This window comes from Scomber japonicus, chromosome 11 (assembly GCF_027409825.1).
Source record: "Scomber japonicus isolate fScoJap1 chromosome 11, fScoJap1.pri, whole genome shotgun sequence".
Taxonomy (NCBI): domain Eukaryota; kingdom Metazoa; phylum Chordata; class Actinopteri; order Scombriformes; family Scombridae; genus Scomber; species Scomber japonicus.
In genome coordinates this window covers 27,115,585-27,140,030 of record NC_070588.1, presented here as the reverse complement: position 1 = coordinate 27,140,030, position 24,446 = coordinate 27,115,585, and the positions used below count along the sequence as shown (strand labels likewise).

General features: G+C 42.4%; 1 protein-coding gene across 1 annotated transcript; it reads right to left on the bottom strand.

Moving 5' to 3' along the window:
• Nucleotides 1–5,097: 5,097 nt before the first annotated feature.
• Nucleotides 5,098–24,134, bottom strand: lats2 (large tumor suppressor kinase 2). Its single transcript, XM_053328843.1, has 8 exons — nucleotides 23,518–24,134; nucleotides 12,528–12,660; nucleotides 10,758–12,349; nucleotides 9,050–9,277; nucleotides 8,609–8,963; nucleotides 8,173–8,355; nucleotides 7,363–7,469; nucleotides 5,098–6,676 (listed from the first exon to the last, which is right to left on the bottom strand). The coding sequence occupies exons 1-8, from the start codon at nucleotides 23,881–23,883 to the stop codon at nucleotides 6,119–6,121; spliced, it is 3,522 nt and encodes a 1,173-aa protein (XP_053184818.1). The 5' UTR covers nucleotides 23,884–24,134; the 3' UTR covers nucleotides 5,098–6,118.
• Nucleotides 24,135–24,446: the final 312 nt, after the last annotated feature.

Below are 24,446 nucleotides of genomic sequence, written 5' to 3'. Positions count from 1 at the left end.
TTCGTATAATATAATTGTTATATATAATGTACTGCAGTATGTATTATATACTGTATTGTATATATATAATATGAATGTATAACAATAATAATTATGCATCCACAGTGGAGGCAGGCATCAGACCTAAATATTACATAATATTCACTGTTCTGTCAGACTTGTGTTTGAACTTCTGCTCACTTCAGCAAACTCCTAAAATATGAAACATAACACAAAAACAGCAACAGGACATTTCTAGTTAAGAACCACAGAATAACTTAGAGTTACAGTACATTTCTGTTTGTGTGTATATGGCCATACAGAAAACTTTTTTCCAATTATTCCTATATGTGGAACAAGTAACACAGGGAAATGTAAGTGAAGTGGAGATGGGAAACTACAAATCAAATGTCACGAAAAGGATTTACAAAAGCAGTGTAAATCACTGATTCCCCACTAGGGGTACTTGTACTCCAGGAAAAGATTCTGCTGGGTGTGTGGAAGGATTGAGTGGTAGTGTGAGTAATTTAATCAAAGTTAATACTAATATGTAGTATATAGTATAACACCTGAACACTATGAAATATGTATAGTATGAAAAATAGTGAGGAAATAAAAGCAGAGAAGAAAAGTAATAGAGTAATAAAAGTAATAGATGACTGGTTAACATAGCAAAATGGTTGAAATACTGTATGGATGTATGAATACTGTAACTATATGAAGTAGTGAAAAAAAGATAAATAAATGTAATGGATAAATGATTTAAATAGATAACAGTATGTTCTTAGCTAATTGGTAAATGATTGAAATAATAATGGATAAACAGTTGTTATAGTTAACTTTAAAGTAATGGTTGGATGCTTGAATTAGTCAAAAATAATGAATCAATGGTTGAAATGTCAAAGTAGTAGTAAGCAAACTCAACTAAACTGACCTAAACATAGACATTTTAATTGCACTAACATATCCACTTTCACATGCTTCATAGTTTGATAACATCCAGTTGAAGATATGTTCAAATGAACACATTGGTGTTGATGAAGTGGTATTTGAGTTCATCTGGCAGGGTTATGGGGGAAAGTCTGACAAACATGTTGTGAACATTTACTCTACTACTGTATAAGTATAGTTTTGAAGTACTTGAGTATTTACAAATTGATCTTTTGCTGTCTTTTAAACTTATTGTCTAAAACTTTAACAATTTATGAATTTTTCAAAATCTAATTTCCCACATTTAACAATACATTTAAGCACACCAGTGTTGAAGATTTTTTTTAGGTTTGCTCAATATTATTTAAAAAATCAAAACATAAATTAATCTTTATACATCTGGAATTATGTTCTTAAATTCTAATTTACTATGTACTTTTTTATTTAAAAGATGCAATAGTTTACATTACTTACTTTCTATGTACAGAATATAAACATAGCACACAAAGTAAGGACATTAGTGTCTGGTAGAGTGTTTCTTTGTTGTAACAATGCTTCTTGGCAATAAATCTTCTACCGTTAGAAAGCCGGTTTATTTCCCGTTTAAATGTAGCCACATTTCTAAGGAACATGTATTTGTGGGATGAGCAGCAGAGCTGAGTATGTGGGGTGTGCTCATGAAAAATTTGCCAAATCTTCTCTGCCAATGCCAAACAGCTGCTATTAATTCTTGTTTTGAGCTTCTGGTGCCCCAGACGCTGCCAATCAGGTACCAGTCTGGCACCCGTGAGCAGGTCAGTTGGTGTCTGTTACCCAAATATCTGATTTGATTAGATAGAGAAATTCAAATGCAATATGTGACCTTAATCTCAAGCTTTGGCAGGCCTAAAAATATGTTATAAATGATAATAAAACAATGACATCCTCTTCAGTTCATGCTTCAAATGTTACTGAAATAAAGCAAACGAGTCAAAGTTGGTTAATTTAATTTATACATACATTTTACACACAAACACCGTGACAGCATTTATACAAATTCTCAGTTCATACATAAATGTAAAAAAAGAGATAGCTGTCCACATTACATCATCTATAATACTGCGTAGACGTGGATGTTTGAACTTTAGCACGGGGGGGAGGGGGGGAGAGGGAGTTGAAAAAAAAAGATACAAAAAAATATGTATATCTGTATAAATATAAATTCAAGAGTAACAGAATTGTATCATACATTAAGGAGACAAGAAGAAGCTCCTTGGAGTAAAAATACAAAAATGAAAAGAATACACGAGCAAAGTCTCGTGAAGAAAAATCAGATGGGAGGACATCAAGTCAAAGATTGTCAGTCATCACTCCAATTAAAAAACAAACAAACAGAAAAAAAGAAAAAACACATCCAGGAAACACCTCACACACTTTGTGGCACTCACACACTCTGCAGAGAACTGCGACTCTCATTATAAAGCTTTTTTTTTTTTTTGCTTTTTTTTCTTCTTTTTAAAGGAGCAGTCCGTCCTGGTCGATGTGAATTGGCAATGCAATGGAGAAGAGGTGTTAGAAAAGTGGAAGGACGTCTTTTTTTTTAAAAAGATGTCTGGACCGGCTGACAGAAAAGTGGATGGGGATGAATGACAGAGCGACACCAGCCTGACTTAGCTAACGCAGATATGATGCCCTCGAGCAAGGCACTGGGCAGACTGGTTTAACTGAGCAGATCACAGGCATCACTGGCTGTGTTTACATACACAACGCTGGGTTTAGTCCAGTTTGTTGGCAAATAGCAAAATGGCAGATAAAAGTAGAGTCCTACCGATATATCTGGTAGCCGATATTATTGGCTGATATTGACCTTTCACAGATATATCAGTGTTGGTATGTGATTTTTTACTTCTTTTTAAAAATAAGTTATACAGGCAGCATTTAAGTATATTTGATCCATGTTGTTTTATTTGATTTCTTTTATTCATAATTAATTCTAATTATTTAATTCCCAGAGAAGTTTACTGTTTTAGTGCACTGCCATTTTACACAATAAACTTTATTGTTAAACTGTAAAATATCATTACATTTGAGGGATCATTGTAAAAAAAATTTATATTTATATATTCTGTACATATAATATTATCAGCCAATATGTCTATAAAGGAATTTTTTACCCTCTAATATCGGCCCCAAAAATCCAGTATCGGTCGGGCCCGGAAAAAAAAAGATTAATTTCACTTTTTTTTTTTTTGGTATCCATGAGATAAATCTGTCAATCTATGATAGGACATTTAAAATATAAATAATAATAAATGATCCGCTTCAACCTAATAATACCACATTCAAGCATGAGATACATTCCCATACAGAACGATAGTGACTGAAATAGTGCCTCCAACCTTGAGGGGAAAATCCATCTGGAGTCATCACATCCCCTCAATCTCTGACTCATCTACTGAAATTCCTGACTGTAATAATGTGAAGCTTGTCGGTGCATGTAAACACAGCCGGCGTGCTCTGTCAGCTTCCCTACACCGAGACTCAGAAAATACAACAGAGGTCTGTGAAGAAGAGAGGAGATAGAAGAAGATTGTGCTGCTCACCTTAGAACACAAGGCACATTTACAGTAAAAAAAAAAAACAACAACAAACTTTCAATAAATTGTCAAGCAAAAAAACAACAAAAAAACAACTTCTGTAACAAATCTGATCCACACATTATCATCCAGCCAGTTATGCATGAGAAGAAGAAAAGGCCTTCTGTAGCATTCCCAGTCTGATTCAGAATACTGTTGGAAGAGTTTGGTTTATAAAGTGACCAAACCGCTTAGTGAGACACAGTTTGCTGATTGTCAATAAGCGAGAAGATACTGAATGATGGTGCTGAGAGCTCCGACACAGAGCATGGCACGGGGGGTGGGGGAGGGGGGAGGTGGGGTGAGGGAGGGGTCTGTTGTAAAAGAACAGAGTTAAAAACAACACTCAAACTTGTGGTCGTTTCGGATAAATAAAAAGAAAGAAAAAAAAATGTACCAAACACAAACTCTTTGTTTTTTTTTTGTAAAATAGAGAAAGCTATTCGTTCTTTTTTTTTTTTCTCCTCAAACTACATTTCCTGAAACCAACCTGCCTGCCTGCCTGGCTCCTCTCCTGCGTCTAACCCCCCCCCCCCCCCCTTGTCTAACTCCCTTCTACCTCTCCTCTTTTCTACCTTTACAGCCCTCCTCCTCCATCCTGCGTTCAGGACCAGCCTGGCCGCAGCTAGAGAAGAAGAGTCTGCCAAAACACTGATCATCATCATCATCATCATCATCGTCGTCGTCTTCGTCATCTCTGTCGGCCCGTGACGACTTCACCCATACCCCCCCCTCCCCCCAACATTCGACAAAAAAAAAGGCACACAGCTCATTACTTTCAAAACAAAACAAAACAAACCCAAACACACTGGGCAATGAAGCTTCTTTAAGCCGCGATTGAAACACATGTCATAACAATCATAATAATAATGTAAATAATATTAAACACAATAATAAGCAGCATGTTGTAACTGAAAAGAGAAAAATATATATATATATATATAAACCAATATATTTGTACATGGCATGTTTCAGTACTACACGTTCAAAAAAAAAAAAAAAAAAAAGGATATTAAGTGTTTAGAAAACTATATATAATGTATTTTTTTTAAATCGTATTGCACTTAGTCATACTATCACATGTTTGGCTGTTGTGAGAACGTGTTGCTTTGTGTTTTTTTTATGACGAGCCTCCGGGAAAAAAAGAGAGAGAGAGAGAAATAGAGCGAGAGAGAGAGAGAAGGAGAGAGGAGGCTGGTTTAGTTACAATGCAACTGTGGGGCTGATCTTTGCAGGATAGCTGTGAAACTGTGCATCTTAGTGATCGTGTGTGTGTGTGTGTGTGTTATAGCGTCAATTCTCAGTCAGGAACCAACTCAGCCCTAATTTAAGCTATCAGAGGGGTTAAGGCTGGTCTTGAGGTGGGCTCAGAGGTTTTTATTCATAGAACAAACACAAGAACGTTTTTTTCCCCCTCGATGCAACTCAGTTGCTGCACTTCAGGCTCAGGGTGATATTCCTGGTTTTAATACATACTGCAGTGTTTCAGTCTTGAATTGGGCCTAAAACAGACACACACACCATTTGTGTCTTTGAAATGATCAGTGTGTAGAATCAGTATTTTATCAACATATTTGTAGCAGCAGCCTCTTGAGTGAAGATTTAAAACATTATGGCACAAAATCTAAATAAAAGGAGGCTGCTGTGAGTGTAGAAGATAAACCAATAGAAAATATTTTGTTGTGTCCATTCCAATTTTTTGAACTTTAATCTGCTGAAAATGCAGAAGATTGAAAATATATAGAAATGAACATATTTTAAAAAGGAATGCTTTCAGGGACACTTAACAGCTGTTTCTAAACCTTTGAGCCCAAAAACATCACTGAAATCTACCTGCAGATACCCACACCTTTCTTATAACCCCATGAGCCGTTACTGAGTAAATGTGTGTGAATGTGTGCATGTGCATGCATGTGTGTGTGTGTTTCTTTTTTCTTTTTTTTTGTAGCTTATTTTGCAGCAGCTGTGAAAGAGGCGTGTTGCTGATTCAGTCTCTGTCTCCTGCGCTCACAGATACGCTCCCATATCGCAGTGTAAAGCAGCTCCTGCGTCAGTCTCCTGTAAGACCGAGGGTGGAAGGAATGGGATACGAAGAAGAAACCGCTTTGGGAGGAACCAGAGGCAGTCCTCGAGTCTCAAAAAAAAAAAATCTTTGTTCGAACTTCCTCTGTGATCCAAACGTCCTCACGTTCCCGAAAGATTTTAACAATCTCCTTTCAGCCTGTGCAGTTTTTAGTTTTTTTTAAAGTCTCGCTCCTCCTAACCTCCTAACCTCCTAACCGTGTCCGTTTCACCCTCGATGCAGCCGCTCACGCACACAAGTGTTGTTTCTTGGTCCCAGGTGAGGGGGAGACTAGTGTTTGAAGTCATTGTGGACGCACAGTAGATTCCACAAGGGGGCGACGTTTATCTGTCCTGCTCCTGCAAACTTAACTATCACGCTCTGTGATATCACGCACACGCCAGATGCTGCGTAAACACACACACACACACACACACGCACCTGTGTGTCACGCACACCTCTACACACACACACACAAACAGAAGAAGAAGAGTCGTGAGCTGACAAGGATCGGTTTTGACGGTCTGCATCTCTAGACGTAGACCGGCTCGCACCCCTCCCCTTGCTCTCCCTCCTCTTCGTCATCTTCCTCCTCTTCCTCCTCCTCTTCCTGTTCGTCCTCCTCGTCCGGGCCCGTGCAGCTGGCTCCGGAGACGCTGGGAGGCCCCTCGCTGGCCTCCATAGGTTTCGGGTAGCGGAAGGGACACCCGTGGTCGTCGAAGAACCGGCGGAAGGTGAACTCGTAGAAGGCGTGCTCCGGGTGCTTCCCGTGGGGGGAGCAGAGCGCGTCCAGGGCCCGGGTGCTGTCCCCGCTGTCGCTCCACGCCCCGGGGCCGCCCTCCTCCTCCACGGGGTCGAAGTTGGACGTGTCCATGGGGTGGGCGATTTTAGGTCGGTAGGGGGCCGGTTGCTGCCGCAGGTTGCTGGAGAAGTCCATCTGGGTGAAGAAGGGGTGGGCTTTGATCTCACCAGCGCCGTTGGCTCCCAGACGGTCCTCCGCAGAACAGCAGAGGCGGGCGATGATGTCCACGGCCTCGGGGCTCAGTTTGACCTGCACAGGCACCTGTAGTGTGCTCTCCCAGTTAATGACCTGAGGAGGAGGAGGAGGAGGAAGAGACACAGAGGAGGAGAGTTAAAAGCTTAACTGTCTATATGTGTAGACACTACTGAGGGAAGGAGGGAAAAGTGCACTTCTTTGTTATTTGGGTGAAAGGTCACATAGAGATCATTTATTGGACAACGTTTTGGTAGCTTGTCATCAGGCCAGGTTCCTGTAAGTCTAGCTCAGTACAGTACAACGTCTACACAGGATTAAACTATTACAGTGATTCACTGAAAAGCCAGGCCAGTCAACTATTTGGATGATTGATTAATCATCAGGGTCATTTATCAAAGAAAATGCCAGAAACTCTGTTTTATATAATTATAGATTGAGTATCTGAGCTTTGGACTTTGGACAAGAAATTGTGATGAGATTTTTAAAACACATTTCTAACACTTTATGACCAAATGATTTATGACTAATTTATGACTAATGGACCAATAACACTTAACTTGTAAAGTATACTGGCAGACTGAATGAAAATAAGTGTTCATTTCAGTCCTGATAAGTACACACTGTTTGCTATAATTCAGATGATGGGAAGAGGGAAGATATTATCTCTGTTATTTATTTCTGTTCTTCTCATTGCCCTTCTGAGATAAAACTGACCCGAGTACACATCCATTCATTCATTTATTGGTCAATGTGTTTTCTTTTTCTTCTTCTTCACTGACCTTAATCTGGGTCTCGGTGGGAGTGGGGGCCAGGAAGGGTGGCTGTCCCACCAGCATTTCAAACAGGATCACTCCCACGCTCCACCAGTCGCACAGCTGGGTGTAACCTGCACACCAGACACAAACGTCACATGGATAAGTGATCTGACTCCAGAGACAAACAAACAGTACTCTAAGTATTATTTATGAAGTTCATATTTTGTATTGTGTCAACTCTGTAGTCCTGCACGTTAGATTTGAAATAAAACAATGACTGTTAGTGAAGTTGCTGACTCTCAGCTTTGAGGGTTCATATCACTGTGTTAACCCTAAATACTCAACATCAGCACTTAAACCCTCACAGTCACTGTTTCATTTCAAACTGTCTGTGCTGGTTAAAGAGCCAATGCAACAAAAAAAGATTGGTCACCATCAAAACACTTATGGACTCTACTGCATGTACAAAAAATGCAGTATGGCTAAGTTTTCTAGAGAATAGCAATATCCATTTTTATGCATGTTTTAGTTTCCAGTTATATTCCTTATGAAAGGAAACTTTGAATATTAGTGATGCAAAACATAATGTTGTAAGATACAAGTCAACTGGACCAAGTTTCAAATAAAATAGCACAGATTTGGCTCTTTAACATAGAAGAAAACTAGAGCCTGACCAATATATGAGCCAGCCCATATCAGCAGATATTAACCTATCACTGCAGAGCTGCTGTCAGTATCTGTGAATATGTTTTTTTTTAATCATTTTTATCATATAAGCAGCATTGTATGTATATTTGAGAAATGTGTCTTTGGTAGTATCTTCTTCTCACACACCTTTGCGGAGCAGCACCTCAGGTGCGATGTAGTTGGGTGTTCCCACCAGAGAGTGAGCCAGGCAGCGCTGGTGCTGCCGGTTGGCGTGCGACTCTAGCGTCATCAGCCGGTCGCCGCAGCGACAGTTAGACACGTCATCCCAGAAGTCACTGGGCTCCATGCTGTCCTGTCTGATGTGACTCCCTGGAGGACAGGAGGGGGGGAACAAGAAAACACACAGTGAGACTCTGCCTGCACCAGCTGAGAGGAGCGATCACAATCACATGTTCAATTCATTTTTGTCTTTTTTTAAATTAGTTTAGTAAGGTTCATTTTTACTACAGATGAGTAATAAGTATGTATGTGAAATAAGTGAAATGTGTATATGTAGATAAATACATACACACATATAACCCAGCCCAACATGCAACAGCAATAACTGATCAGAAATGTTCACCTTTCTGGTAATACTTGGAGTTGTGTGTCCAGCGGAAACCCGTGCACAGGCCGAAGTCCGTCAGCTTGATGTGTCCGTCCAGGTCGATGAGGATGTTGTCGGGCTTGATGTCGCGGTGGATGAAGCCCATCTTGTGGACGCTCTCAATGGCCAGCGTCAGCTCCGCCACGTAGAAGCGTGCCAGAGGTTCAGGGAAGACGCCCATTCGGATGAGGAGGCTCATCATGTCTCCTCCTGGGATGTAGTCCATGACGAAGTAGAGGCTGTCTCGGTCCTGGAAGGAGTAGTAGAGACGCACCACCCACTCGTTGTCTGCCTCTGCCAGGATGTCACGCTCTGCTTTCACGTGGGCCACCTGCACCAAAGACAGTCCTCATTTGAACACATCGTGGATATAAATAACAGCAATAATACCAATGAATGAAGTTCCAAAAAAATCACCTGGTTGCGGTTGAGGACGTCTTTCTTGCGTAGTGTTTTCATGGCATAAAGAGCACCAGTGTCCACCTTACGTGTCAAGCACACCTCACCAAAGGCTCCTATGCCTAGTGTCTTGATTTTGACAAACATGGACTTGTCCATTTTGGCACGGCGTAGCCTGTTGTAGTTCGATTCTTTCTGGTTCAGCATCTTCCTCATCTGTTCCTGCTCTGCTTCCGACAGACCCGCCTACGCAGGAAGGAAAGTGACAAAAGAGATGATGAGGAGGATAAAACAATTAGATGACTGAGCAAACCTTTAGGCGGTTTTCGTAATGCGTTTTTTAAAACGTTCATTTTTTAGTTAATAAGTTGAACCCAGCTGACCCTATTGTCAAAATTGACAGTCTGTCATCTAACTGTCTGAGGCTGAGTGGTATTTTTCCCCTCCTCTCAAAATGCCTTTCAAATCATTTTTAAAAGTAGGTCAAAAGGGGCAGAGGCCAAAGTCATGATTCACAAAAAGCTCATGCAAAGGCAAGTGTGAACTCACTGACTTCTCATTCCTAGACAAAGGTCTCGCTGTTTAAAATAAACCCCTGAGGGAGAATTCTCTGGATGATAACCTCTTGACCATCACGGCTCTGTGTAACCTAGTTTCATTTACATTCTTTTCAATTATTTGGAATTGAGTACAAGAAGTGTACCGGTGGTTTTAACAGCTGTTAATACAACATATTTACAGATTGCTCAACCACTTTCAAAACATGCTGTGTTACTTCCCTGACTGATTTCCAAACTAAAAGGCAGCTTCTATGAAAATGATAACTTCCAGAGACTTAAAGCCTGCGTGAGACAGTTAAATCTTCACATGGGTACACCTTTCTGCCAGCATTTCATTACTAAAAATGTCCTCAATTTATTAAAGCAGTGCAGGATGTTGGAACACGGATGGTTGTGAACTCTGCTTAGACTCAACATAGCACGAACGAATGACTGCTTCTATTAACATAAGAAGCTGTTGCTGCTTGTAAAAGGAGCACTGCCTAAATAAGGGGGGGTCAAACTCATTTTAGTTCAACGGCCACATACAGACAATTTTAAGTGCGCCAGACCAGTAAAACCACTGCACAATAACATACAGATAATATATAATATACATATCATCTATTATTGTATTATTTTGCACAGAAGCTACTGATTGACAACATTCTACACAATGTTTAATATTGGAATGACTTTTCTGCAATTTTCATAGTCTAATGGCCATGTTTTTTTTATTATGATGGATTTAAGAAAGGTTCAAGTCTCTTCAAGTTTTATTGAAATGTATAAAACTGAGTCTGCCTGGCATCAAAATCAGTCTGAAAACAAATGGTGTCTTTTGTTAAATGGTTTGCAGTAATGTCATGTATACATCATTTGTAGTCAATGGGATAAAACACTCTGACTTCTCCTTTAATTCCTATATGCAAAAGCTTTCCAGAGAAGCATAAGGTAATCATAAGTGTTTCTATAGTCAGTACTTTGCAGACCTTTAGTTAATGCTACTTTAGACTTACTGAGCATGCAGAGGTTATATGGCTTGCTGACAGTCACTCAAGATGCTCATTATAAGCCTTGCATGTTCTTTTTCAACCCTTCCATTTCACTTAACCTCAAGTTTGATGGTTTCTGCTTGGAGTTCAGCTGACTTGAATTTGTAACACAGAGCTGAGGTGTGGTCTTACCTTGGACATCTCTTGTTCCAGCTGAAACCTGCGGTTCAGTTTCTGCTGGTGGGTCTTCATCACGTTCTCTATGTGCTGCTCCATGTAGAATTTGAAAGCGAAAGGCGAGTAGGTCTTGATGCGGGATTCCCTCTTCTCCTCGTCGCGTCCGTTCTTTCTCACGGGGACAGGCGACGTCTGGATCTGCTTCTTGTCCTTCACCGTTTTCTCTCCTTTCCCCATCTTGGTCTTTTCTTTGACTTGATGGTTCTCCTCGCCCTTTCCGCTGCCTCCGCTGCCGCTGCGTGTGCTTCTGGAGGCAGAGCTGCTGTGGTCCTGACCTCCGCACATGGCCCCAGCTCCCTCCAGGGCCCCTGTGTCTCCAGGCGCCCCGGACATGAACAGATTTTTGGGGTAAGGTGGTGGCGGGCAGCGTAGGTCCTGAGCAGGCTCAAGGGTGTAGGTCTCCTCTGGCATATAGGCCAGAGGTTCCGCTGTGTCCGGGCCCTGGGCGGTCATCCAGCCGGGGTGGCATGGCCCCACAGCCGTCTTGGGCTCTGGCCTCATCACACGGATACTCTTGACCGGCTGTTGGATGGGCGGGGACGTCACAGCTGTGATGGTGTTTGGAGGGCCCAGGGAGGGATCCTGTTTCCCGGACGTAGGGGGTGCTGCCAACGTAGGCCGAACACCGCCAGGCCCTGCAGAGCGACTGTTGAAGGAGTTGGTTCTGCTGGGGACACGCACCTCACCCCTAAATGGGCCCTGGGGTTGGGGTTGCCTGGCTGGAGGGGCTCCTTCAGGGCCTGCAGGCCCTGCCCAGTGGTGCTCATACAGGTCCAGGTTGAGGCTGGCCCTAGATGGTGTCATCAAGCCCTGGGGAAGATCAGAGAAGTCTGGGCCCATGTTTGTGACCCCACCTGGAGAACGGGATATCATGTGGACCTGGTGGGAGGTGGGGCTGGCCTGGCGTGGGTGGGAGTGAGGGGGCAGGTACAGGTTGGCAGGATATCCTGCCCCTCCTGGCCCGTTCTGGCCCATGGGCCCTTTACCCTGCATGTTGACATAGTTGTCTTGGGGCGCCATGGGGGGCGGTGCCATCTTGTTCTGGAAGGAGGCGGTTCTCTTGACCCCGTAGCCTGAAGGCTCCATCATGTGAGGCCTGGCATGGCCATAGTCATAATGGGGGCCAGGCACAGGACCCCCTTGTGGCTGTTGCTGGAGCTGCAATGGCTGGCCGGGGACGTTGTAGCTCATCATGGGCCCGTGCTGCTCCATACTGCCAGGATAGCCCTTCTGCTGGGCCCCTGGAGGGTACATGGTGTTGGCTGGGTTGCTCTGGTTGGCCATCACCTGTGGATATGTGCCCATACTGGGAGGTCGACTCATTGGGTTTCCCATGGCAGGGCCCTGTGATGCTCCAGACGGGGCCATCATGTAGTTCATAACAGGAGGAGCACTCATGTAGGATCTGGCCATTTCACCCTCTGGGCCGTAGCCAACGCCCTCATACAGAGGGGCCCCCATTTGGTGGTACGGGGGCATGACACCTGCTTCCCCTGAAGCCTCCAGCGCAGGCCGGTGGTCCATTGAGTTTGGCATGCCAGCTTTTCCTGAAACACAACAAATAAGACCACTTGATTTACTGAGGAAATACTGCAGGGCTAGTTTTAAAGGTCAGTTCCCCTTAATAAAAACAAGGGTGTGTGATCGTGCCAGGGAGCAATAAGTACCATCTTTCTTTCACCAACAAGCCGAGTCAGTTTACTAGTAGAGGATGCAGTCACGTACCTGGTGAAGTCTGTTTGATGACACGGACGATGAGCTCGTTGCGAGGGTCGAGGTAACCCATTTTACTGATGTACTCCAAGGCCGCCTCGATGTTCCTGCTTCCTGTCTGCTTCAGCGCACGCACAGCCATCTCCTGTAGCGCAAAAACACAAAAACAATATTTAAAAAAAAAAAAAGGTTTTGGACACATTTTTCTTGAAACGTCCTTTTTTTATTCGCCGATCAAAAGTTAAAAGTCTCAAACACGGGTAGCTCTACAAATTGCTGAAATTTTTGAATAAAAATCAATAACTGTTGATCAAAGAATATGTGAACAACATTGTGTATTAAGAATCAGAACAGACATTCAATGCCAGCTTTGGATAATCTGTGTGCGCACGCACACACACACACACACACACACACACACACACACACACACACACACAATTACTGCAGGTATTAGCAATTAATCATACATACAGGTCCATGCATGCCTCTAACACATAAGCACTAATTAGGTTAATCGGCCATTAAGGGGTCCACCCAACACACCCAGCATTCAAAACGCACACACACACACACACACAATTGGCCCAGTAGGTGCCCAAACACCTGCATCCTCTCCACTTGGGGTCACATATGAGTGACTTCCTGCGCCTGTCACAACAACAACAACACCATCCACCACACAAAAAACCCCATAACCAGCTCAGACAGCAGGACTGAGTCAAACCACTGTTGGAAATGTTTACAGTAAGTTAAAGATTAGGAGGAACTCTTATGTAGGTCACTGGGAAAATACTTGTTAAAAAGCGGAAAAGAAATTGATAATGAGTCAGCGTTCAAAGAAAACTGAGTCAGTGAAATTTGCTTTACGGCCTCATGATCGTTTGTAATGGCTGCAATTATTTCATGAGAGTGATTCAGTCGTGGGAGCCTCACAGCAGGGTGTGGTCCTGTGTGGACTTCAGTGACACTGACAGACAATGAGTAAACGCTCCCCTTAATATACTGCTGTTATAAGTACGTCACTACTTTTTATTTTCTATAGCATGCTTTAATATTTTACATTTTTAATACATTGTTCTACTTTTTCTATTATCATACACTCAAAATGTGCTTGAGATTGGTAATCTACCACATTCACAATCTGTCACACAGTAAATGTCTCATTTTGCTCATGAAATTCAAAGCAAACACTGATCATTCTCGAGAAGGTCAGAAAATTAAAAAGGCAGAAGACGAGCGATAATCACACACGGACCTTAAGAAAAGGATCATGAGAATTTGGCAGAGTACTGAATCAAAAAGATTCCTGTTCAGCTGCCAACTCCCAAATCTTGGATACGGGAATTTCCTGTCATGACTAAAGCACCACCCAAATATTTAATATCTGGCTGATTTAGTTGCAAAATAAATTTTAACAAATACATCCTAATGTGTGTTTTAGTTTAATTAAAGTTTACTGTGCAAGTAAAGATCTATTGCATTTTCTTTTATGCTTTTTTTTTTTTAATTTGCTTGTTTGTCGTTTGGCTGGTTTCACCCTCCTCAATCATAGGCACAGGTGTGGCATGTGGAGCTCATCCCAGGCCTGCACACAGAGTCCAGCTCCAACAGGTGGGTCACTGGAAAAGTCCAGAGGTATGTAGGTCACCTATGTGAAAAATGCTGGTTAACCACTTTGGTATTTTTCTATTCATCAGCTGCTGTGCGTTTCACAAATGAAGAGTTAAGACAGCAGCAGCAAAAATGGAGGAAGAGAAGAAGGAAGAAGGAAACACGCAAGGCATTCCTTCAAGTTCTTTTTACGGCCTTTTATTAAACAATGCTTATCATTCCTCTTGGGCTCCTCTGGTATAACGTAAAGCCGGAGATCTTAAAAGCTTTAGATTTCAATGAGGGACTAGTTTAAACATCTTCAGATGCCTTGACGCACACATCACTGGCAGCTAATAATAACTAAAAAAAAAGGCAAACCGACAGATTCATGGACGTAAGTCAAGATAAACCGCCTGTTAGCAGAATAATTACTACAGTTGAGAACACTGCTGAGGTCTAATAGGGAATCATAGTAGAATGGCACAAGTAGTAACCTGTAACAACATGCTTCATCAGTTTCAGTTTATTCTGCATGTCTTCTCATGGAGCAGGAATTTATGGGCTTTTATGTAATACAGATTTATAGGAGAATCCCTTCCAGTATTAGATTTAACTCCTGAATATTAGGTGTAAGTAGATGTAGACATCTAGCTGACTTGACGCTGTCTGCAAATTCGCATTCCTTTAAAGTGATGTTTGGAGGGGAGGGAAGGGGATGGGAGGGGAGGGAAGGGGATGGGAGAGGAGGGTGGGGGTGTCTCTGTCTGACTGCCCCGACTTCCTGTCTTCTTCACAATAAGCAAACATGTAAACAAACAAACAGGACAGCAAAGAGTGGATGACAAAAAAAAAGTGTCTTTTCCTCCGCCGACCAGCCGAGCAGACCCACACCTACATGAGGAAATCCCCTCGAATGGCATATGACCTCACTGCAAAGACATTTCAACTCAGACCTCACCCCCCCAGCCATTCACACACCCCTGCTGGCCACGAGCTGTAACATCATAGACACGAATCAGAGTCTTCTGGCACATATTTGCACTACGCTGTCATGCAAAAGTGCAGTTTTATATTTGGAGGTGTTTAGTCTGTAGTGTGACTTAATCTTCAGCAGCATAATCACATATTTGTGGTTTTACATGATGAATAAAAAGGAGACTTCCTTTTATAGCATATTATAATTTATGGACTGCTCTTATCAGCGCTTCCTAAAAAGACAATCAAACACCTGCAGCACATTCAGACTGCTGCTCCCAGAGCCAGAACCAGGAAAACTGAGTACATTACTCAAGTCAAGTCAGGTCAGGTTTATTTTTATGCCCTCAATATCACAAATTTGCCTCAAGGGAGGGGGGCTTTACAAATCTGTACAGCAACACAACATCCTGTATCCTCACACTCTTGATTCAATAAAATAAATCAAAAAGACTTTAAGTGGGACGAAATGGGAGAAACGTCAAGCAGAAACAAACAGATAGACTTTGCAATAGATGCCGTTTGTACTCCTGTTCTTAAATCTTTACGACAGCCTCAAGATAATTTTAGAATAGATTTTTAAGAGCTTATAAATCACTTAACAGCCTGGGGCCAAAACATAAGTGTGATACGCTTGAAGAATATAAACCTAGTGGGTCCCCTTAGATCTTTAGAAAGCTGGAAGTGCCTCAAGTCAGAAGCAAACAAGCTGCTTTTAGCTGTCATGCTGCACACAGATGTAAGAAAATGTCTTAAATGCATTCCTTTAGATGTTTCTTCTGCTTTTGATGAAACTGATTACATTTTTTCTTCTTTATTTTGCTTTTAGGTAATGGTTCTTATCGTTTTATTTTCCCTATAAATCATCTGTGTGTCCTAATTTAGGCGGTGATTCAAATTCGTGGTCAGTGTTGACATAAGAGTGTGTCATTGTAGCAGCAACTGCAATGAGGACATTAAAAGGTGAGGTTTTCTGATGTTACATAACACAAAGGAGTATAATGTTATCTAATAACAGAAGCATCAAAAATATGTCTTTGACTTTAGAGTGACCTTCTGACCTTCTAGGTTTGCTTCTGATTATACACAATAGTGTTTTCTTCACTGGCCCTGGCCACAAGTTCCCGCTTGGCCAATAGACTTTACATTGTGATGACCTCTTGGCCAATAGACTTTACATTATGATGACCTCTTGGCCAATAGACTTTACATTATGATGACCTCTTGGCCCATAGACTTTACATTGTGGTGACCTCTTGGCCCATAGATTTTACATTGGGATGATCCATTAGCCAATAGACTTTACATTGTGGTGACCTCTTGGCCAATAGACTTTACATTGTGATGACCTCTTGGCCCACAGACTTTTCTTTGTGGTGACCTCTTGGCCCATAGACTTTTCTTTGTGATGACCTCTTGGCCCATAGACTTTTCTTTGTGATGACCTCTTGGCCCATAGACTTTTCTTTGTGATGACCTCTTGGCCCATAGACTTTTCTTTGTGATGACCTCTTGGCCCATAGACTTTTCTTTGTGATGACCTCTTGGCCCATAGACTTTACATTGGGAGGATCTATTAGCCATTAGACTTCACATTGTGATGACCTCTTGGCCCATAGACTTTACATTGCAATGATCTCTTGGCCTATAGACTTTACATTGGGAAAACACTGATTTTTAAATCGTTTTTCTTGGCGCAAAGAAAGCTTTACAAATATAAAAGCTCCATGGATAAAATACTTATAATAGAAAGAGTCATAATTGCTGCCAAGTCTGCTGTCAACTGTTTTACAGAGGTGTCTTTTACAATGGCGGTCTATGGGAGAAATGGTTTTTGCACCGTAGGTGGCTTTTTAGCTGCAATACAAAGAGTGACCACCAGGGAAAATTGGCTGATAGGCTGATATCCAGCTATTATAATACATCCATGAGTTGAAGATAATTTTATTCCTCTGCAGCCATTTTGTGCCCCTTCAGGCCCTCCAGACTGCCCACCTTTGTGTAATGGGAGGAAACCAAGTCTAACGTAAATGTTTCGTAAGTAGGATCAGGCAGCAGCTGTGGGCACAGTCATCTATCAAAGCCAGGAAATGCCAAGGCCACACACTTTCTATGTTGTCTATAGTGTGTGTGTGTGTGTGTATGTCTGCGTGTGTGTCCATCACAGTGCTTTTATATAGGTGTAAATATGCTGCAAATCACACAAAACACATTTAAACCCCCCTCCCAGAGTAAATACAATCCTCCTTATCTGTTAGTTCATGCACACACACATATCTCCACATCCCAAAGCACAAGACTGACCATCCACACACACACACACACACCACTGTTTATACTCTGTTTCCTGTGTGTGCTCGTATGTGTGTGTGTGTGTTGCATTCCTGTGTAGCCAGCGCCGCCCAGTAATGTCACATTATGTCCTCCTCTCACTCAGTACTTCTACCTCGTTCGTTTCCCTCCAGCTCTCTCTTTCAAGTTCAAATCTGCTTTAATGGTGCAACTATAATCCGTACACCAGTATCACCAATTAGTATATTGACTAACATATGTGAGTAGAGTTAAGCAGCATCCATTTATTTAGGTCTCTTTCAGCATTTATTAGATAGTTTAATGTACTGAAATGAGGAGGTAGGAAGATGGATGATGACTTGTATCAAATAAACATGACGAAACGAGAGTTAGAGTGTGTTTAACTATCACATCAATCAATCTGAATGTGTTACATAACCATGATGTTCTTTTAATTGCATTCTTGGATGTATAAGAGTCTCCCTCTGTGAGTTAAAAGAGCTTTCTGAGTGATAATGTCGAGAAACATAAAGGAGAAGAGTTTCCTGCCTCTGCTGTCATGAGCTTCTTCGACAGCAAATCTGAAAATATTTGGATTAAAAACATATTTGCAAATGTATAAGATGTAGTTAAAGAGTTTTATTGAACTATCAAAACATAGAAAACATAGTAATACGTGTTTGTCTCTTAGATTGTGTGTGTGTGTGTGTGTGTGTGTGTGTCGGGTGGAGGCGGGCCTGGTGACCTTGCTGTCATGGCGACAGATGTTCCTTGCGCACATTCCACAGGCCCAGGAAGCAGGAATTCAAGCTATTTGCAATCTGGATAGTCTCTCTCCCATCTCTCTCTCTCTCTCTTTCTCTCTCTCTCTCTGTCGAAAATATCCAGGCCACATTTGCACCCTTGTCATAATGGTCGTGGGCCGCAAGCCGCCGACTTCTCCCAAACACATAATCACGGGCCTACAAACTCAACTCACAAACTGACAGTGAAAGTGACAAAACGAGCAAAAACACACACATGCACTCAGCTCATGAGAAGTTTTAAGCTAAGGTTCTTTTTTTAAATATATATTAGTTGTATCTTTGACCTAATTTTGAAACACATTCCAGTGTGGGACCCTGCAAATCAAAGCCAGATGGATGGATGGACATGCCAGGAGGGACATCCATGCATCATCCCCACACACACACACACACACACACACACACACACACACACACACACACACACACAGGGTCATAAAAACTAGCAACCAGTTTTTTCCCCTCCTCTTCCTCCTCCTCTGTGGCTGTAACATGCTAAACACTAAATTCAGACCAAACAAGTGCATGACAGAGCTTAAGCGAGGTTACTCACTTGCAAATTATTACAGTGTGATTTGAGGGAAAGCCTCGTACATACAAACCGTGAAAACACACACACACACACACACATACTAAAAACGCTTCCAAGTCACGTCCTGTTGGCTTCATCATTGCATAAACACTGCCGCGTTCGCTTGCCCAAAATCTCCCCCGGCAGGCTTTCATATTGCTCTGCGTGCACCGGATTCCTGCCCGGGCCGCAATTTGTCCCGTAACATACAGTGGAAGGCCTGTGGGGGATTGGCTGAGAAATTTGGGGAGGGGGGGAAGTGGGGGATTGAGGTGAGGTGGGGCAACTCTCCTTCTCTTCACTTCCTTTCTTTTCCCCCTGTCATTTCGATGCGTGGCATGCCACCCCCGCCCTCGCTCCCCCTCCAAAACATTTCCTCCCTTAAAAAAAAAAAAAGAAGAAGAAGTGATTATGTAACGAGCCACAGCGCTCCGCAATTTGCAGCTGGAGAGGACGAAAGAGGAGAAGGAGGAGGAAGAGGAGGGAGGAGGGAGGGGGGGAGGGAGGGAGGAGGAGGAAGACGACGAGGCGAGCTGATAAGAAGGAGGAGAAGAAGACGACGAAGGGGAGAAAAAAAAACTGGTTCTTTGTTCTGAGAGGTCAGATTGAAATGTCAAGGCATTCGGGAATAACAGTCAACTAAATTTCCTTCTTTAAAGCAGGCTGGAATGTCATTTCAGAGCACTTGAAATACAGAAATACAACCTAAACCTTAAGTATTTCTTATTGGAGACAGCTTAAATCTTTAAGTAATGTGAAAAACCAGTAGAAACATGAGGTTATTAAGTCTGATTTAGTAAAGCAGACGTTAAATCAGATGTTCACTTTTTTCTTACACCCACTACAACTATGTCTACCTTTTGGCTACGGGTCAGTGACTAATACCGTTGGCAAGATGAGCAATTCAAAAATATCTTTAAAAAAATATGCCTTACAAAGCAGCATCAGGTTTGTTAATATGTACATGTTATATTTATGTTAGTTTTATGTCATTTGAAATGACATTTGCACCAGTTTTTACCCAAAGTAAGATATAATAATCCTGAAAATGTCTAATGGTGTTACTTCATTTGATTTAATTTAATATTTGGAACAATTGTATTCCATTAGCTTTATTTAATATAAAAGTTATAATGTAAGATCATGCCAAACTAGTTGATATGGTGTTTTGAGAATTTACTGTTTTAAAGCAAGTTGAATTATTTGATACAAAGTTTTTATGGTTACACCACTTAGACATCTTTGCCATAATCCTCTAATATATTCTCTCAAAATGGATTAAAAGCAGAAATGCTGGGTCCACAGAAAAAGAATGTGTGTGTTATTCAAATGTTTATTTTCACATTTTAACCCTTTAAATTTGACTAAACCACATGTCACTGACGTGAAATCCTCTGAACTCACCCATATTCTCTCATACATATTGATGAAGTTTTTATTGATTTTTAACAAAAAATATGAAACTGTGTCCTGTGCTCCTACATGGTGACATTTATTCTGGTCTAATGTGATTTAAACAAGACAACATCAAATATTGGATGATGTATTACTCCCATTTATATTGGTGTGTTAACAGTGAATTTACTTCAGTGAGTATTGATTGTCATCATTTGTTAAATCTAATTCATATAAATCAGCCTAAGCAATTATTATAAAGTGTGAATCCCTATTAATAATCACACACACACACACACACACACACACACACACACACACACACACACACACACACACACACACACACACACACACACACACACACACACACACACACACACACACACACACACACACACACACACACACACACACACACGGACAGGGACAGGGATTGAGCAGTGTGACAGACGGTGCAGACAGAGGAGGAGGACAGGCGACAGTCTGGGTGGTGACACGACTGCAGCAGCAAGCAGCAGAAGGAACTGGTCCACCCTGCTGCCATTGAATGTTGGCTTCCTGTTTGTACTGACTGAGCCAGCGCTGGTTTTGGTCCATTCACAATGGCGGCAGGCGCAGGCAGCAATGGAGGTCAAACTAGCCGGCGAAGTAGGCTGAGGAAATGGCTTCTATTGTGGGGCCTGCGAGGGTCACAGGAGGAGCATCAGCGTGCAAAAAATGGACGTTTAGGCTCTCTTGACTAAAAAAAATAGACAAAATAAAACAAACCTAGAGTTGTTTTTAAAGCAAAAAACATGTAAGGTTGTGTTTAAATCACTCGCTGGCCTACGTGTCGGGAGCAATTTGGGGTTTTGGCTTCCTGTCTAAGGACACGTCAACACTTGGAATCAAGGAGCTGAGGATGGAACCGTGTTATATTGATCATTATATCGTTATTTTGCTCTTCTCAACATGAATCCAGACAGTGGAGCAGCTGTTTGGACTCCACTGCTTCAACGTGCAGCCGATCGGCAATCAGTTTCTAGATGAGATTCAGAAATATGCTGATCAGACTCAGACCTTGGAATGTGTAACCTGCCTCTGCTCATGTGTTCCTAGGCAAAAAGCTGCATCATGTCCAAGGAAGAAACAAGACAAACAGCAAAGAGCTTGACAAACAGCGTGCTCTGTTAGGCTCCATGAGCTGAAATCAATTTGGCTTGGCTCCACAGTCTCTTTCCTTCTCTTTCTCTCTCTCTCTTTCTCTTTCTCTGGAGGATTTCTTCATAGCTCTGCTGTTGCTGCTGTTGCTGCTGTTGCTGCTGCTCATGAGCTCGAGAGCAGAGCATTCTTCACATGCCGAGCTCCATCACAGGCCTCGTCCTCGGGCCTGTTAACCACTGCTGTACCAAAATCATAAGCTGAGCCCCTTAAAAAACGGAGGGATTTCCCTGAACGCCTTTCAATAGCTCAAAAACAGAAAGACTGAATATTAGTGAAAAGAGGATAGGAGGAATGAGCCTGTATGTTTGTTTACTGTCAGTTTCTGATTTATATTTATTGGCTTTTTAAAATGTTGTTTATATTACTCTTAAGATGAATTGATTGAGGTTTCAGATTGAACTTTTTTCTCCTGTCCCAGAATAAACCCCTATGTGGTGTCTAAGCCTACAAACTGGATTTTTTTTTTGGGTTCATATTTGATCTTCTAAACACTACATTATGACTTATAACTGCTATTGTCAACACAAGCTCCCTCTCTTCACCCACAGCTCGCTAACAGGTGCAATAAAATATGTTTGTGGTTTGATGTCCACTCGCCAAAAAGTGTAGTGACCCCTGATTAACAGCATCCACATGACCGTTACTCAGTGATTTCTGGAGGCTGAACGTTGTGGTGTGAAACGGGCCCATCCTCCCCTCCGCTTCCTCCTCGCTCTTTTTTAACCTCTGCAGTTGTTTGACGGACTGCGCTCGCATTCCTCAAAGCGGGAGCAGAGGGGAGTTAAAAAAAACAAAAAAAAAAAACAGGCCCGGTTAGGAAATCCACCTAATATTTCAACATTTCCACGCTCAGGCCTGGTGTTACGTAACGTTCAGCACTGTACGCTTGGCAAAGGGAAGGGCTTATACTGTGTTGCATCTGAGAGCAGCGTATGGCACTTCACTTTGACTGCCTACTTTTTTTTAAAATTCCTGACTAAAGGGGGCAGAGCGGATACACTCGCATGGAAGGGAAGTGGCTTTCAAACAGTAATGGAGCAACAACTCAGTCAGACACACACACACACACACACACACACACACACACACACACACACAGAATTCCAGGAGAAATTGATGACAATAGTAAATCAACATAATCAGCTGTGACTCCCATTGAAATGCTCCTAATTTGTGTTTGTACTGACAGGTCAGTAAATCCATTCCAGATATAGAAAAGATTAAAAAGTGGGTTTTGAGGCCAACTGAGCGGTCTGAAACTAGATTCAGATGCTTTTTTTTTTTTTAAGTGTACAATCATGAACACTTTAGTTTAATTTACTCTTCAGTATTTCAGATTTATCGACATAAAGATTTGACTTTTTATTGCATTTTTTTAACAATATTTTCTTTTATTAGTCTAATTTAAAAGGTCTTTCCAGATCACATAACCAGATTGTTTTTGTTTGTTTAGTTTTTTTTGGATATTTTTTGCTATTTTTATTGGCCAGTCAGCAGCAGAGAGGACGACAGGAAACGAAGGGAGAGAGAAATGTAACAAAGGTCCCTTGCTCGACTCCAACCAAGAACGTTGCGGATATGTGGCATATTAGGCACCGCCCCCCCACCCCCACCCCCACCCCCTTTGTGTTATTATGCTATTATTTTATCATTATATCAGTGGTAGAAAATGATTCTTCAAATGACAAAAATATCATTTATCGCAAATATTTCTGAAGCAATAAATACTCCAATAATTCTTCATGGCACCACTCAGCTACGAGGCCGTTCCACCAGATTCTTTTTGTGGCAAATCCAGTGAAACAAATACCTGAAAATTCCGGGTAAAATCATCCCAGCGGAGAAAAATCATGTGTTTGGTCAAATAGATGACCAAATATGACCAAAAAACAGGCTCACTTTTCATTGTATTTTTCACAATATTTTCTTTTTTTAGTCCAATTTACTGTTCATGGAAAAAGTGTTTCTAGTAAAAATAACCAGATTGTTTTTGTGGAGAATTCCATGAAACAAATCGTCCCAGTGGGGGGGAGGAAAAAAAACTGACCACAGACGAGATTTGCAACTAGAGATATGAATGGGATAGTTGGGTTTACACCAAGCACAATGGAACACATGCACATACACTCTCTGTCTCTCTCTCTCTCTCTGTGTGTCTCACCTGATCACAGCCGGCGTTGACCAGCTCCTGCAGCATCTGTCTGTTAACCTCTCCGGCGCCGGCTGGGTGTCCCGACCCCGAGGACGGTCCCGACTCGTTGGCGAAGGGCATGAGCGACTTTCGGATCTCTCGCAGGGCATTCTGATAGTTGTTGAACTTCTGCGGGGGCCGGAGCTGCTGCTGCCTGCTGGCCGTGTCTTTCCCGCCCTTGCAGTCGGCCCCTCTGCTGCCCTCGGATCGGGAGCTGCCTCCGTGCAGGGCCTGGCTCACCAGCTTGGCCGGCTGCTTGAGACCCTCCTTGATCTCCTGGAGCCTCTGCCGTGTGTTGCCCACGTACGGGGCGGCCGGGAAAGTCTTTGGCCTCATGGCCTCAGTGCCCAGGGCAGGCACCTACTCGAAAAAGGGGAAATACACACACACACACACGAACACCCACACACACAATCTGGCACTCACACCCCTTCAAAATAAAAAAAAGATCCCTCCTAAAGCTGGCTGACCTAAATAGATAATGTCTCCAGCAGCAGATTGGAGGGACAGATTTGGTGGGAGTCCTCCTCTGTGTCCCTTGTTTTGTTTTCCACTTCTCTTTGTGTTTTTTACTCCCGCTGCTGATGCTGCTGGTGCTGGTGGTGGTGGTGGGGGGGGAAGTTTGGAGGAATGAAGGTGAAAGCGGGGTACTACAGGCGTTCCATGGTGTGGCTTTCAAGGCTCGGGTTCCAGCTTATTCCAGGAAATGCAGCCGGTCACGAGGGTACCGCCGAGCCAAACCATGATGCTGCAAATCTGTGCCTGCAAGAGAGGAGAGGAGGGGAGGGGGGGGATGGAGTTAGAGGGTGGAGGCTGTGGTCATGCATAGTGTCATAAGTTTGGTTTTTCCTTTTTCTTTTGTAGAATCAAAAGAAAGTGTCGGACAATTTACAGTCAGC

Bases quoted from the DNA above. Each gene is read 5' to 3' on its own strand.
- lats2 (XM_053328843.1), bottom strand. From the start codon at position 23,883: ATGAGGCCAAAGACTTTCCCGGCCGCCCCGTACGTGGGCAACACACGG. The intron at 9,278-10,757 runs GTAAGACCACAC...CTTCCTGCGTAG, and splicing joins TGGAACAAGAGATGTCCAAG to GCGGGTCTGTCGGAAGCAGA. The intron at 6,677-7,362 runs GTCAGTGAAGAA...CCTCCTCCTCAG, and splicing joins CCACCGAGACCCAGATTAAG to GTCATTAACTGGGAGAGCAC.